The 16,572-nt window shown below is 49.8% G+C and overlaps 1 protein-coding gene across 4 annotated transcripts in view; it reads left to right on the forward strand.

Annotated features, from left to right (window-relative positions):
• The window catches only part of TNIK (TRAF2 and NCK interacting kinase), a 167,096-nt gene that overhangs the window by 19,518 nt on the left and 131,006 nt on the right, over window positions 1-16,572 (forward strand). For all 4 annotated transcript variants that reach the window (XM_075157392.1, XM_075157389.1, XM_075157391.1 and 1 more), the window contains exon 2: window positions 9,100-9,165. In XM_075157392.1, the coding sequence (XP_075013493.1) occupies window positions 9,100-9,165 (66 nt within the window). The remainder of the gene's footprint in view (window positions 1-9,099; window positions 9,166-16,572) is intronic.

Genomic DNA, 16,572 nt, shown 5'->3' on the forward strand with positions numbered 1-16,572 from the left:
TCTCCCATTTTAAGGCATTCCTCTGGCCCCAACTCTCACTACAAGGAAGGAGCAAGGCTCTCTCTTCTTGACAAAGGCAACCCCAGACGGCTGACCTCAGCAGTCTCCGGCGAGGGCTGCAGAAGCTGGGATGTCCAGTCTGCAGTGACTTGGAAAGGTGCATGCTGGCTTCTGAGCTGTCACCCCTATAGACATCCACAGACCAAACCACAAATGTGACCTGCTGTTGGAGACTGAATTTTTGCCTACATGCGGAGAGGGCTCTCCGCTTTTGGTGTGAGCTTGGCAGCAACCTTGCTTTTCAAAGTGTGGCTCTAGGAGTGGTATGTTAAGAGGCTGTAGCTCTCGAAACAGCTGCTTTGGTAAGTAATTAAACCAACTCCTCTGAGACCCCATAAACCTTTGACAGCGTTTACTAGTAGGTAGCAATTTCAGCTTGATGCAAACATTTGCTGGCTGAGGCGAAACTCTTTATTTCTCAGAGGGGTGAGATCTAAACATTGAGGAATAATATCTTATTGGTCTGAAACTGCAGATAAGTGACTTCCCGTGAGGAGAGTGTCCAGCTGCTGTGCTCTAATTGATGGCTGCATCCGAAGAAGTGTGGTACAATACTAGTAGTGACTTTAGATCTTCTGGGGACTATAGATATGATTTATAATTGGCACAGTAGCTTTTTAGAGACACTGAGCTTAGCCAAGCCTTTTATATATTGTCCCGTTGAAGTTGTGTGCTTGAATTAGGCATATGTTGAAGTGGCTGATTGTACTGAGGCTGCATTCATCTAACACGGCGTTGGAAACCTCAGGGTTCACTTAGCAGTAGTGCTTTTGCTGGTGCTTCTGGACTGATTGACTTCTAACTCTTCCAGATGAACAGTCTTCTGTGAACTGGAAGGAGGGCTTATCATACAACTGCAAACAATTCATGGAGGCTGTCCTGGGGATCTATGGGATGTGCTGTAGAGCTTTAAAAATGAGAGAGGATTGTCTGATTTGGAGGGAGTCCAACTTTAAATGAAGAATAAGTAGAATTGTATTGTCTGAAGGGTTATTGATTATCTCAGTCAGCATCTTCTTACCATGGTGAGACTCATGGAGACCAGATGTTGATCTTCATTAGCTTCAAGTCAAAACCCGTTGCCTCTTGCTTGAGTGACATCAGGATGAGATGGAGTTGCCTTGTGGCTAGTGATGCTTAGGTCAGGCTTTTGAAGGAATGGAGAGGAGGCTTGGACCCTTCTTGCTTTGATTAGTGTGTGTAGCTTGTGGGTGGCTTTTCCTTAGACTGGGCTGCTCCAGTGTGCCCTGTTGGGGGAAGGTTCGCTTTATATATGTCGTGTAGTCATTGTTGTCCTCTCCTGGTATCACTACTGCATCTTGAGCTGTGGGACCCACTGTCTGCAGTGGTACAAATGCATCATCTTTGTTTCCAGGTCTGTATGTGTTCCTTAATGGCTTGGAGCTCCCATATTTCATATTTGTGGAGGGTGTACAGAGTGGCTGCTTTTTTTATTGACATGGTAGGAAGGAGAAACTAGGTCAGAAGAACTCTAATTTTGTGTGTGCAAGTGCTAGTCTGTGAGCACGAAATCTGGAATAGGTCGATGTATTGTAGCTTCAGGGGCTTGGCCTCAGCAGGACCAAGTGGGACTGGGCTGTGTATGTGCATGGGGAATTTTTTACTTTTCTTCCTTCAGTAGTGGTGTTGGCTATACCTTTGCTGGCTGGTGGCTACAAATCCACACTTAGGTCTTAAATTGAACAGGTAATAGTTGAAGAAGTAATCCAGCTTTATTGACTGAAAATCCCAATGTGGTGATTAGTTCTTATTTAATTTTGCTGTTGCCAACTATTGGCAGGTCTTAACATTTTAGAAAGGAAGGAGGTGCACTGTGGTGACTGGAGCTTTACTGCAGCAAGAAGCTAGGGAGAGGAGTGTTGGAGACCTGGGAGAGCTGATTTATGGTGTAGGAAGAGGAGATGGGCAGAGCACTGAAGTGGCTCTCAGTCGGGGGCTGGAGGAACGGCTCCTCGTGAGATGCTGAAGAGGAATTGTTCAAATAGATTTGTAAACAGGCTTCTCTCAGCTGTCGAGTGGAGAAATTTTTCTTCTGTTAATAACTTAGCCCTGACAACAGTTTTCCTTATGCTGTATAGGAGTGTTGTTTCTTGACTAAAATCTTCGTTTAAGATACGGAGCTGGGTGTTTGGGGGTGAGGGAGGACAAACTGCTTCTTCAAAATGAAAACAAAACCCTCGGCGAGTTCCTTATTACTCTTCCAAGTAGAGCAGCTTGTATCGCTTGAGTAGGCAGGAGGTGCAGTGGTAGATGGCATTGATGATAGCTTGTCTTGTGCGTCTCTGGATGGGTGGGCGAAGGAGGGGAAAAGTACCAAAGCTAGGAGGAGAAGACGCGAGATTAAGCAATCCCCGTGAGGGCTGAATAGCATCCAGTAGTCCAGCGTGGTTCTGCTTCACTACTTGGCTCATAACCAAAGCAAAATATCTCAAAAAAATACCTGTGCAGCCTGTTGAGTTATTTTGCACTGCTTTAATTAATGGGCAGGCTTAGGGCTATGTCTGTGTGATGGGAAGGCAGTGTTTGAAGCTCAAAAAGGTAATGTCCCCAACCTCTTTTTCTGGAAGTTCCCAGTAACTCGATCAATATTTTGTTGCCTTGGCCTTTGCCTTCCTGCTTTGCTTGCTGTTGTCTGCAGCTATATTAGTAATCCTCTCCCGGCTTGTGCAGTCCATCTTCCTGTGACTCACAGAGCTGTAGACTAGAAGTGCCTTGCAGATGGAGACAACTAGTTGATTACTGAAAACCAACTGTGTCTTCAGGTACTCTTCAAACCCTTGCATTTTTCTCCGAACTACATGCCATCTGGGGTAGCTTCCCCAAGGTCTGGACCTCGTTTTGTCAAATCATACAAGTGCTTCAATTCCCACTGTAGAAACCAGTGTAAAAAGTATTGCAAAATGGGTGAGTTGATGTGTCTTCAGAAGGAATAGAGTTGACTTCTTAGAGCTTGAGGTTACTCAGGTCCTGATGCTTGGGAGATGTGCATGGCTGCACATCTACATCTACAAAGCTTCTGACTTTGCTAACATGAAGGATGGCTTCACAGAGCGTGGTCTAGCTCGGGCATTTGGCCTTGGGAAACAAAATCTGGGCAAGTATATAGCATGTAAACTTAGGGGTTGGTCCTTATACTCGTTCCTCATCGTGATATTTTGCGTAATCAGAAATACATTACCCTGATAACAATTTTACGTATCGAATCGAATTGCTGAAGGGCTTTTCTGTCTCTTCTGCATTCCTTGTGAAGCCTATCTCACGTGCTGAATTAATGAGCTTCCTCTCCTGGTTGGAGCTTGGTGGGGTTAGAAGGCTTGACTTTCTCCAGGCAGTTGTGTACGTACGCTACATCTCAAGACAACCACTTGTGTTGAGAGCGCTGCCCACTGCCGTCGTGCCAAGCTGCGTGATGCTGGGTGGGATTACGGGATTACGCAAGCTTTCTGCATGCCGTGGCATTGCCATTAATTTACCAGAGCCAGCTGCTTGGGAGGAATGACCCTTTGGTGCTTCCCAGTGCCAAAATCTCTCCTTGTAACTGCCAGGACTTGTCTGAGCAAAGGTACCTGCTCACAGGCAGAGCTCACTGGCCTGGTATTGAGGGCTGTGAGTAAATGGCTTTGTAAGCCTGCTTTGGTTGGACTGGTGCCTGATAAGTTTAATGGGATCTCCTGTTGAGGCTGTTTTATTATGGAGCTGTGAGGCAGAGGCTCATAAAATCCTGATGTTTGGAAATGTTAGGCTTTATCCTTAGTGGAGATTAAAAAACCTCTCCTAGTGCCGTGGAGTTGCTTCAGCTAACTAGTGCCTGGGGATGCTCCTCTGCTGCTGACCCATAACTGTGTGCTGCCTCCGGTTATGCAGTGCGTTTTCCTTCTCTAGGGTTATAACATTTACTTAATGACTGGTTATCTCCGTGATTTTTGGCTGGAAGTTGTCATTAGCTGCTCAGAATTGGGGGACTAAGTGCACAATGATTATAGAGGCTCTGATCTCTCATTTTCCCTCCCGTGCATTCACAGCAATCACGGTTTAATTGGTGTGCCCCTTGGTTCCCCCGAGCATCTCTCCACTGTCTCTTCATGTAACCCTTTCTGTTGCGTACCTTTTGTGTGGGCTAGAAGGGAGAAAAATGAGGGTCCTTCAAGGAAAACAAGGAGGTTTGGTGTACAGACTGTGTATAACTGCTTCTTGTGTTTGTGGACATCTTCATGGCCATATTTAAGGACAGCTAACTGGTGATCTGCTAACTCAGTGGCCACCATAGCCAACACCGACACATGCCTGCAGCCCTCAATCCTTAGCTGACTTAGCCCTGGATATGGATATTACTCTCTAAATAGTCTCCTCAAACAAAGTGTTGGCTCTTTTGTGCCTTGGACTCGTTGAGACGTCATGGTGTAGGCGAGGACGTCTTTCAGCTCTAGCTTTTCTAGCTGTAGCTCTGTGGGGTCTGGGTTAGGCAGAGCGGAGCGGTTTTAACCAGGAGTGTGCTCCTGCTGCGAGCCCCGCTGCTGCGTGCTCCACGCCGATAAGCCCTTCAAAAGGGATGCCTGTTTTGTTGCTGAAATTTGGATACATCCTGTTTTATCATCCACGTACAGAAGTCCCTTTTCTGATAATGCAGCGGTTTTAAATATACTGTTTATTGAAATAAAGTGGACTTTTCCCTCCCCCCCCCCCGATATTGCTGGAAAAGATGATGCTCTTGCCTTGTTCTGTGTCTCAGAGTGGTTTTAGCCACTGAGACTTTAGTACGACTGATTTTCCTGGGAGGCAGGTGAGGAGCATAACAATTTCCCACTTGAATTTGAGCCTGTCCTGGCTGCAGCTGTGGAAGCAGGGTCACATCCCGGCATGGGAGAGCTCGGGTGCCAGCCCGTCCCTGGCCGGAGGACCACCGGGTCTGCGCAGCCCTTGCCGCGGGTGCCACTATGTAAAACATTTCCCATTCCATGAGCAGCTGAAAGATCCTCTTGTTGAGCGTTTCGTTGCTCTATGAAGAACCCCATGCCTGAGTTTGCTGCTATGTCTTCTGGCACAAATTCCGAGTAATTCATCCTCCTCAACGAGGCTTTGTGTGCCGTGGCGGGCAAGCAGCCGCGCCGGGGTCGGTGGTACCTTCGCATGGAGAAGGCTACAGCTGGGGTCTTCTGGGATCTTCTGGGAGCGGGACGCTGAGCCTGCACCACCCCAGAAAGCTGACTTTTTTACACTAAAAATAAGCTCTTTCTTTCCTTAGCAGGAAATGGTCGAGCTGTGCATCGCTGCGGGTCTAAAACGGGAATAGCTGGTAGCGGGTGATGTGCAAACATCCGCCGGCGTCCCTGCAGCTCCGCAACCCCTGCCTGGGCTTGTGCGGCTGGAGCTGGCGTGCGGGGCGGTGGGCGCTGCTGGCCCCTACGGACCCGGGGTGAGGTTAACGTGGGCTGAAACCAGCCCTGCCTTGCCGCGGTGCATGGGTGTCGGGGCCTCCCGAGCACAGCCCCGGCTGGCGCTGGGTTTTGGCTCTGTCTTGCCCCTGCCTGCCTTTCTGCTCCCCTCCCTTGTTCAGGGGAGGAGGAGGGACGCTACCTTGGTACAAGGGCTCTCGGCAGAGCCCTGGTGCTACTACAACCATACAAATCTTCTGCCTGAAGCTAACATAGAGCTGAAAATTATTTGTGGGTTTGTCTTAAATGCTGGTTCTTTCCCCCTTGTTTTAAACAGTGCATCTTCTTTTCCTAAACTAACAGAACACCTCAATTTTTTCCTTTTATTTATGGGCTTGTTATTGAGTCCACATTTTCAGTTAAAAAAAAAAAAAGGTAAATACAGTTTGTAGGTGGTCTGGGGTGCGGGAAGAGGAGGCTGCCGTGGCAGGAGGGTCGCAGCCTCCCCGACTGTGTGTCCCTCCTCCATGGGGCAGAGGGCACCGGCAGAAGGTGGTGGGTGCCAGGCTGGAAGCAGCTGCGTGTAACGAGCGTTGAGGCCACCCCCAGCCGAGGGCCAGGCAGCACGCAGGCTATATTTGGTCTGAGATTGCTCCCTGCTTGGCCTGGACTGGTCCCCGTCAGGGCTCTGCAGGGTGGATTTCTTTTCCCCTAGCTAACGCAGAAGCCCCCGTGCAGCCTGCCTCTGTAGTTTCCTCCCTCGCTGCCCGCTCTGGCCTGCCCAAGCTGCTGTCGCCGCCCTCTGGTACCCTCCTGAAGCATCTCAGCTGGGGCTTTGCGGGGTGCGAGGTGCAGGATGTCCCCCCGGGTACCAGGGACAGCCCATTCCCCAGCTGCCATTAAGATGCAAAGCTCATCTCCATGTAGGATCCAGTCCAGGAGTGGAAAGATGGATTCCCCCCCCCTCCCCGCCCACCCCATCCTCTGCTGTGTGTTTTCTGGAAAGGCCACTGACCACACATTACTCCTGGGCACGAAGAGTGGCTGTGGGGGAGAAGATCGTCCCTCCGACCCGCTGCTGCATGGGCCGAGGAGGAGAGATCAGCCCCTGCGCTGAGCTTGCTGCCGGCGCATTGCCGGCATTCCCGGCGTGTTGCCATGGCTGTGCTGAGATGGGGCGGCTTGTGCCAGCAGTCAGGGGAGAAGTGTCACTCAGCACCGCGCCGTGAGGTGCCCGGTTACCTTGGCGATGCTTCTGGAAAACTGCGGAAAGGAAACGGGACGGAGAGGGGACGTGCAGCAGAGAAATTGCTCGGCGGGTGGGAGCTGGAGCTGTGGATGGTGGGAGCGGTGGGGGAAAGCCCTCCTGGTGCACGAGCTGCCCCTGGCTAGCACCGAGCTGCCCCTGGCTAGCACCGAGCTGCCCCAGCCGAAGCGGGGTGGTGGCAGCGGAGGCAGGGACGGGGCTGGCGGGTCTGCAACCGAGTGATGGATGGACTCGGATAAACCTGGTGGAGCCGCACCACGCCTGACGTTTGCATGGGCTAGAGGAGCGAGAAGTGACCTGGGGTGGCGGGAGGGGGTACTCTTTGGTTTGAGGATTTGTGGAAAGGGGTTGGAAAACATGTTGTGAAGAGCAGTTCTCTTTATCAGAATTGGCCAGCTGCTTCCCTGGATGTTTCTCCAAACCTCCTGATCATCTGCCCTAGGCACAGCTTTCTTCTCCCTTAATCTCCTAGTGAATATTCAAAAATAGATTTTCTTGTAGCACTGGAAAAGCCTCTTTCAGAGTTGTTTCAGCATTGCAGAGAACAACCCTCAGGAAAGAAACTCGAAAAATACAGCAGCTGCTGCCATGTTTCCCCCCTCCTTTCTCAGTCAGTTTGTGGAAACCCAGTGGTTCCCTGGTTCCCTTTCCCATCCGTTCGTGGCATTTCCCTGCCTGGTAATAAGGCAATAAAGCCACGGGATGTCCACACCCGGCCGAGAAACTTGTTGTTCCACAGTTTCACCCACGTTGCCCGAGTGTCCGGTTGAAGGTTTGTTGGGGTATATTTGCATCAGAGCAGACGTGTCCTCAGTGGTCTCCCAGCCTTCTTCCACAGCAGCTTCCCCGCCCTTTGCTGCAGATGGTCCCACCAAAGGCTGAGCTTGGACTCCCCCGGGCTTCCCACGCGGCAGCCCAGGGAAGCTGCGCGTATGATGGAGAAACAGGCAGAAGCGGGATGTGGCATTTCTAAATGTATGGGGTGATCAGCGGGGTTGCTGTGACCCTGGCAGGGAGGTGTGCCGAACCCCAGCAGGTATGCAGCAGCGCACGTTCTGGGCTGGGTGGAAAGGTGCCTCGGTCACGTCAAGACTTGGATGAATTGACTTGCGGTGTTATTAATGTGTTGAACCTCGCTTCTCGGCTGCTCACAAAGACCCAGTGTTTGACTTTTGGACCCAGAAGTCATCTTGAGCTGATGCGGGCTTTGTAATGAATGAAACCTCTATGTCCGTAACGCGGTGGTGGGTGCCCCGCTCCTGTCTCCCAAGGAGTGCTGCTGGCTGATCCTCCTTTGCCTGTTAGAGCCGTTAATCAACCCGTCTGCATCCTCTCGGAGCGCAGCTGGCTGTCCTTTGCTCACTGGGACCCCAAGTTGTTCCATAGCTCAAGTGACTCCAGCAGAGAGGATGGGTGGTGCCGAGGGTGCTGGGGTCACCCCTGCCGTGGGCGGGTGGGCTGGGTGGTCACAGGGCTGCGCAGACCCCCGGGGTGCTGGGACACCTCTGCATCTGCCGGCTTCCAGGGGGATTGTGCTATCCGAAATTGGAGTGATGAGCATGGGAGAAGGAGGAGGAGCGGAATAGTATAAATAAAGCTTTTGGAAGGGGAAAACCCACCAAGAGGAGAAAATAGCAGCGCTGGTTTATTCTTTCCCCACCCTCCCTCGTACCTCTCAGCTTGTATCATCTTTTAACTGTGCCGGGGGCTGCGCTCCAGCTTCTGCGTGCGTGTGTTGTGTGCGACTGCCCTTCCCCTAGCTGGGCACACACCGGGCGGAGAGGGGTCTGGGGATGGGTTTTGGTGCTTCGGTGCCACCTTCCAAGTCACTGTGTCCTCATGTAGCGCTGCCCTGGATCTGCTCATCTCCGTTGGCAAACCAGAATGTCAGTGGCCAGGATGCACCAAACCAAAAATGACATTTAGGCCAAGTAACACTAATGCTGCTGACCTCAGGAATAAACCTGGAAAACCCTGGTTTGAGCCCAGAAGTGACATCCCACCAGTTAGCTTGTTTTATCCCAAAGCTGATGTGTAAGAAAACCTAAGTTTTAATAGCAAATAATTGCTATTGCATTTAAAACGTGCACTGAGCGTTCACATGTCAAGCAGATGACAGTCAAACGGATCAGTGCTTGCTCACAGGCACCAGCCTGGCATCTCCCAGCCCAGGTGCTGGAGGTGGGCAGCGCTGGGCAGAGCCGTGCCACCGGCTCGACATCACTGGGCTAATCCCTGGGCAGCCTGAAAAGCTTAAAACACTCAAAACATTTGTCAGTGAAATGTTGATCTGTCTTTGTTGAATGTTTATTTTTGCAGAAATCTACAAGTATTGCTTATTAAATATATATAATTTTTATTTTCTTCCTTCTCTCCTAGGATCCTGCAGGAATCTTTGAACTGGTGGAGCTTGTTGGCAATGGTACCTACGGGCAGGTCTATAAGGTAAGGGCTCCGCCTGAAGTGATTCCGCTTGCCTTGGCCAGGTGTTGAACATGGAGCATCCTAGCACGTCATCTTGGCTAGGTTTGACCTGTTTCAGGCCTGACAAGAAGCCTTGCTGAACTCCGGCTTTTTGGTCTTGTGTGCAAGTACCGTGTAGCACACAGAGCTCTTATAATAAGCAATTCATATTAGTTCTGAAACTGTCACTAAAAAATAAATCGCTTTTTTTTTTTCCTCTCCCCCTAGTTGCTTTTTATTGATTATGTGATGAGGAGGGAGTGAAAAGTCTGCGCTCTAATAGATAAATCTCGATCTCTTCTAAGAGCTGGGTTTATGGCTGCAATAGGCTGCCAAATGAGTTTGCTACAGTCTAGTGCTCTGCTCGCACGCAGGCTGGCTGCCGACCTTTCCACCGGCAGAAACCTGCTGCAGGAGAAAAACCACAACAGTCAGTAGGCTTGCTTCAAATTTCTATAAACATCTGGAAGCAGCTCTCCAGATGAGAGTAGCGAGGGGACTGTGAAGAACAGAGTTTTAAACCCATGAACTTCTTTACAGAAATGTTTAAAATGTCCACCCTCTGCTAAATGACATCACCTGTCCCAAACACCTCTTAGCTTGGGGGATTTCCAGAACTTGCCATCTTGATGAGAGGTTTTTTTGTGGATTGTTCTTGTGGGGTTAGGGAGGGATTGAATTATTTCAAAGTCTGGGTTTATCTGCGCTTAATATATTGGTGGGGAGATGTTTCTCGGCACGGTTGCATGAGGAATTTGCCAAATATTTTGGGTCTGCTGGGAGACAATAACACCCCTGAGCCCCATTCTCCAAAAACTTCTGTGTGCATGGGCATAAGTTCTGTGTACTCGTGTGTGTGTGTGTGTACACAGAGATTCCGTTTACCTGCCATGCCCATATTCTCTTTTGACTGTAGAAAATAATATATTCATGTGCTCTTACTTGGTTGCTTGGAAGGCACAGCTCTTGCCTGTCATGTGGTAAAAGACAGCGAGCTGCCCCTGCTGAAGAGAAGACGAAAAGGGTGCTTAAAAAGCTACCTGTCAGGAAATATTTGTTCTGAATTCTAGTTTCCCCATCCTCCCACTGCTGTAGGCTAATCCCATCAGTTCGAGGACAGAGGGATGGAAGTGAACCGAAGATGAACTGGAACTCCTGGAGTTTCAAATGTGTGAATTTTTGAACTGGAATAAGTTTAAAAAAAAACCTCAGAAACAAAGGGGGGGGGGGGGAACCAAAAAAACAAACCACACCCCAAAACTGTTCTTATCAAGGTTATATTCCAGGGAGCCTTCCTCTCTGGTGTTGGTTGTTTTTCCACCGTGCGCTCCCCGCCACGGGAGCTCCCTTCTGAACTGTTTTTCTTCTCAGCTGCTAAAATAATGGTAGAGGGTGACCTAATTTTAACTGGTGCATATTTCTAACAATCAGTGGAAACTATGCGCCTTTAACGGCCTTTCGAAAGCGTCATGTTTTTGTGGAGAGCAGAAAAGGGTGGTGCTGGCGCTGCTGGTTGCATGGCTCTGCTGATCGGGTTTCCTCGCGCTGTGTTTGATTCTTTTGGTGCATCTATGTGTTACCTCAAAGTGGGGAAAAAGCACCCAGAAACGTCCAAGCGTAGGCTTTCTGGGAGGTGAACACTTCTGTGTTCCCTTTTTCTCCTGCTGTAGATGGAAAAAATCCTCCTCTTAACTGTTTTTAACTTGCTGGAGTAATTGGATTGTCCTCGGTGTGATTCACTTGGTACTGGTGCCAGATGGGATGGGGACGTGGGGGGGAACGCTGCTGTCCAAACCAAATTAGTAAGTATTGAGGTATGAGTTCAGGCTAAGACTGACTTCAGAGCTCTCTTAAACTGAAGTCTTGGAGTAGCACCCGCTTTATAAACAAAAGGAGACTTTAATATAAAGCATACATAACTGTTTATGGTGTCCCACACTAAAACCTAGCCTGGAAATAAGATCTCTGCGATTCTTTTCCTCCAAATACCACCGCTGTATTTATGTCTTGGAGCAAAACAAATGGATCAACTTTCATGACACACAGACCTTCTGGCTCCCTTCTAAAACAGCCTTTAGAAGTGGTCCATACCTAGGAGCAGTGTCCTCTGTAATTAGATGCTTGTTCCACCGCCATTTCAAACCTGGCTCAGGTGGGACTGGGGTGCTGGTGCTACCCGAGGTGCACCATCGCTGTCCTCTTAGAGGCTGTGCGTGTCTCTAGTTATATTTTTAGATGTGGAAGGAGTAATTCATTGTGGTGCCCGCTCTGGTGATGGCTTCCCAACCTGGGCTTTGCAGGTCCAACCCCTGTGCTCTCTGCCAGGAGTGGTCGCCTGGTGAGCATCACCTCCCCTTCGCAGGGCTGGTCCCTCTCTGAAGCGAGCAGAGCAGCTCTCCCCTTGGGAAGAGGCAGAAGCAAGGTGTTTATTCCAGGGAGGGGAGAGCATCTCATGTTTGTGTGCTGCAAGACTGCCGAAACAGGACTGCAGCCCTGATGTTTCCCCCAGAAAACCTGACTTAGCCAGCTCTAACATGCCGCGTGGCCATTTTTGTGTTGGGAGACTACAGGTGTCCTGGTGGTAACCAGCTGGCCTGCCCAGGACCTGGAGGGACATGGGCAAGGTGCAAACCTCCCATTGATCCCATGGGACGAAGCGCACGGTTACGTTGTTCTGACGACTGAATGATATCGTGGCCTGACCGGGTGGGGAGCCTGAGGAATGTCTGGTAGTACCAGAGTAACAGGAGCCATCAGAGAGCAGCGGTTCATGGAGCCAACCTCAGGATCCGCTGTGTCGGAGAGGTTGGGGAGCCCCTGCCGCAGCGCATGCCTTCTCCTTGCTCATAGGAGAAGAGACATATTGGCCAAGGCCGGCGCACATTAGGAGCTCCCTGAGGGAGTGCACCCCTCTGCTGAAGCGTGGGCACCGGGATGAAGCTCGCTGCACAAGTTGCTTTGATCCTGCTTTCTGGGTCATGATGTGAAGATCCCTTTCAGGTGGTACACAATGCTTCTGTAAATCAAAGCCGTGCTCTCTGAGGCTGGTGCTCCAGGGGCAAAGGTAACTTGTTCGGATTGATCTCTGTATTTTCAAGTAAAGGCCTTTCTTCGCTGAGGACTGCAGGTGAAAACATGGCTGCGGTGCTTCCCAGCTCTGGCCGAACCCCAGGGACACCTGAACGCTGCAGGAGCCCCCAGCAGCGACCTGCTCTGCTTGCTCTCCTCGAAGCCCAGCCACAAGCTCTTCACTTTGGATAATTGCAGAGAGAAATAACATTCCTTGTTCGCTGCTTAACAATCTCTTGTGAATAGCTTGATTTTTATTTTAATGAGGGACCGCGCTGGTGATGGTTTATCTCTCTAATTGAATCGGAAGCTTTTCTTTATTTTCTAATAACCCTGCATCTAATGTTACAGATTGTAAACTCTTTTTGATAAAAGACTTGAGAGCTTGCTAGCTCCTGTGCCAGACATTGTTGCAGTAGGGGATTTTTGTGTCCTTGGGTTTTCTTTTTTTTTTGTTTATTTAAGGTGTTTAAAGAAATGGCTAACAGGAATACAATGAGGTGGACTTGGGGAATTGAGCCATTGCCTCAGTGTTTTTTAGCAGGTAGCTGATGGCTGAAAGCAAAGCTGTAAACATAAAGATCACTAAGACCCTTTAGAGCATTATCTAAAGTGTGAGGAAATGCTGCTTTTATGTTCCAGAACATTATTATTGCTGCTTATCTCTACTTTGCATTAGAGAGCAAGCAAGAAGTCCTTAAAATACTGTGTATGCCTAGATTGCCTGGATAAATCACAGCATCAGGGCCACAACTGCTGGTGTGTCAAACACCAATAAATGCGCGGGTTGAAAGTAAAAGGGACGCTAGGTTAGACAGGAATACCTTTTCAACAGATCGTTACAAAGCTGGGGGAAGACGTGCAGTGGGCTACTTATTGTGCACTGAATATGTTAAAAAGCAAAGCAATCCCCTGGTGTTTTTAGACCTGCCAAGCCATGGGTGTTCACACGCTGGCCCGTGCACAGCGTCACCAAAGCAGGATTTTGATGCAAGCCTTTGCAATAGTGAAAAAAAAAATCAGTAAATAGGTCAGATGGTAACCTTTGCCTCTCTCATCTTGTGTAGTTTTACAACACTGAACAGGGAAATAAATGATGTTGAGATTACATACTCACGTGCTTCTTCCCAACCATACCAGGAGGACAACGGTCATTAATGGCAAGTGCTGCTTTGCTGAGTGCCCTGGGGATGCGGCTCTCCATTTACAGCTTTAGCAAGGCCTTATTTTACAGGGTACAAGATACAGTACTGTGGGCTAACTCCATAACTGCACAATAACTATTGATTGTTTAATTAGCTGGTAAATGCCATATAATCGCTAAGCCATTACGCAGCGTTATTCTGCGCTCTAATTTAGAGCGTGTGGGATCTGCGAGCCGCAAGTCTCACAGCTGTGGCTCCCCAGGCAGCTCCTCCACCATCGTCACTGGCTGGGGCAGAGCAGGGGTCACCCCCCAGGAGCCACCTCGGGGTGCCACCAGCCACCTCCAGGCAGGGCGCCTGGCCACGGGCTGTCCCTGTCCCCTGCCAGCCGTTTGAAGAGGACACGGTCTTTGCAATTGCTCTTTGTTGCACTGTGTTGTGTCTGTGGGGTACAACACATGGGGGAAAAGATGAAGAAATGCATCCCAAGGTATTTCGTCAGGGTTTATTTATTTATTACCCAGCTGGCATTTGCCAGAAGCCAGGACTGATCCACCTGGAGGCAAACCCCCAAGTTTGACCCAGTAGATGAAGATGTTGAGGTGTGTGGGTATGAGGGAGTGAATAAAGCATTTGAAATCCAAGGTCGCCTGTTGCTGGAGAGCTGGGAGCAGCAGGGCTGCTGGGACACTTTGGTTCCCAAGCCAAACCCCTGAGATTGTCCTGGGCACGAGCCTGTTCTCGGTAACATTGTCCCAGATTTTGGAGATGCCGAACGAGGAGGGATAGCGCATGTCCTGCCCTCCAGGGTGCTGTTTGTGCGCTCCCCTGCACAGCAGCATCCCTCCTCGTGGCACCCCGGGGCATCCCACCGCTGCGGGCTGGTGGGGTAGCATGTGAATGTGCTAAAGAAAGGCTCTTAGAAGATTTTTTTTTTTTTTTTTTTACATTTTTTTGGAGGGGGGATATGAGAAAATAACTAATATGTAGTCTTGCCATGTTTAGCCTGCCCGAGGTCTGGCTCAGCCCGGCTGCCGCTGATCAAGCACTGGGCCCTTGCATCAGCCCTGGTGAGAACAGAGACTCTGCAGGTTCCTGGGTCATTATTAGCAGTTCAGATAATTAGCCTGAGTCAAGAATGACATTAATCGTTTTTAATAATCAGTTGTTTTATTGTCTCTCTTTCCGAAAGGCTGATGGTCAATAGTTTGATAATTAATCACTGTTGCTTTTAGCCGTGTGGAAGAAGTTAACATGCTGCCCACAATTAATATTTCCTGGGGATTGTTGCTGTAAAGAATTAATCTTAGTTTACACACACAGCTTTTATAGCTGAAGACTGGCTGCCGTGCCTTGCTTGAGAGACCGGGCTGAATGCACGCAAACCACACGCACTGCCTACAGACCGGGTCACGCTGCCGGCCACCCCTTGTCCAAACACCCGTCCCGCGGTGGTGGCTGCTGTGTGGTGGTCTTGGTGGTGCCCACCTGGTGCTCGCTATCACGGGCCACCGCAGGAATTGAGAACTCCATTGTCTTGCAATCTAAACAAACAGCTCTAACCCTAGACAGCCAGCTATTGCGTTTGAAGGTGCGCTGTAAGCATTTCCCTTTTCCCACCGGCTTGTTGTTTGTAAAATGAACGGTGGGGTGGTGAGGTTGGGTGTGACTTGAGCCAGATAGGTTCTTCTAGTGTCGTATCCTCAAGTTGCGTATGGCCTCAAGTTGTGCCAAGGGAGGTTTAGATTGGACATTAGGAGAAATTTCGTTACTGAAAGAGTGGTCAGGCCTTGGAACAGGCTGCCCAGGGAAGCGGTTGAGTCACCATCCCTGGAAGTATTTAAAAGACGTGTAGATGAGGCGCTTAGGGACATGGTGTGGTGGGCATGGTGGTGTCGAGCTGACGGTTGGACTCGATGATCTTAGAGGTCTTTTCCAACCTTAATGATTCTATGATCCTTGGCTTTGGGTCCTTCTTCTTGTTTTCAACCTCTTCAGAGATTGCTTTTGCTGCATGGCAGGGCAGGCAGAGCGTAACCGCCTGCGCGTGTATGCCTATAGCCATCCCTCGTCATGGGCTGACGGACGCTGCAGACTGAGGCAAACACATGAGGGGGTGGGACCCTCCGATTTGGGTAGCTCCTCGGCTTTCCCCATGCTGCGGTGCTGCGCTAAGAGCCTGCTCCGTCGGGCTGAGATGGGGAAGCGCCTTGTCTCTGCCCTACTGGGCCAGCAGAGCCGTTAACCAGTGCCCCATCCAGGGCTCTTCTTCCCCCAGGGATGGTTTTGGTGGTGGCTGGGACAGCTCACATCCACGTCCAGATACGGATCTGCGTGGGCAGGCACTGGCCTCCCAGCATCTTCAAGGTCGTGTAAGGGCTGTGCGATTGCGAATGGATTTACAAGACTTACAAGCTGCTTTATAATCCTTCCGTATTACAAGCACAGTATTAAATATTAAGCCATTGTTTCCTCTGGGATGGCTCCCCGTGCTGGCGGAGAGGACGGCGGTGCCGTCGTGTGAGGATGCTTGCCAGGGCGGGGGTCTCCGCTGCTCCCGGAGGCACCAGCTTGCGGGTGGTGCTGGGTTTTTTATCAGCTCTTATTGGGTTGCGGGAAGGGGCTGGGCTGGCATACTGGTATGTGATAACGCGTGCTGGCTTTATCAGAAGGAAAACGGGCGACCTCAATTTATCAGCTTCCCTACGATGTTAAAATATCTCTAGAAGAGAAGGTTCTTTCCTTGCTGACTCAAATGGGGAGTGTGTGTTTCCGAAACGGGGTCTTGTTTTTGCCATGCAGGCAAGGAAGTCTTAGCTGGAAAATGCTTAAAATGATGTTTTACTCATTAAAAAAAAAAAGGAGGGGGGGAGGGGGAAGCAAAAAAAAAAAAAAAAAAGAAAAAGCTTTGTTACCAGAGCAACTGGTACATCTTGTGCTGCTTCATTTCTCTGAAACACAGAGAGAGCCCTCAGCCCTCCCTCCCCGCAAGAAACCAGCCCCCACACACCTACACACCAATATGTCACATTAACTTCCCTGCTTTCTGAATAATATAAGGGAAAGGTGCTTTTTACATTTCAATCCTATAGAATGCAGGTTATAAAAGGTGATTAAAAATGTTCCTGTATTGCCTCCCTTTTAATCTCTATTCCCTTCCCCCCCCTCGGAGTTT

This window comes from Calonectris borealis, chromosome 9 (genome assembly GCF_964195595.1).
Source record: "Calonectris borealis chromosome 9, bCalBor7.hap1.2, whole genome shotgun sequence".
NCBI lineage: Eukaryota > Metazoa > Chordata > Aves > Procellariiformes > Procellariidae > Calonectris > Calonectris borealis.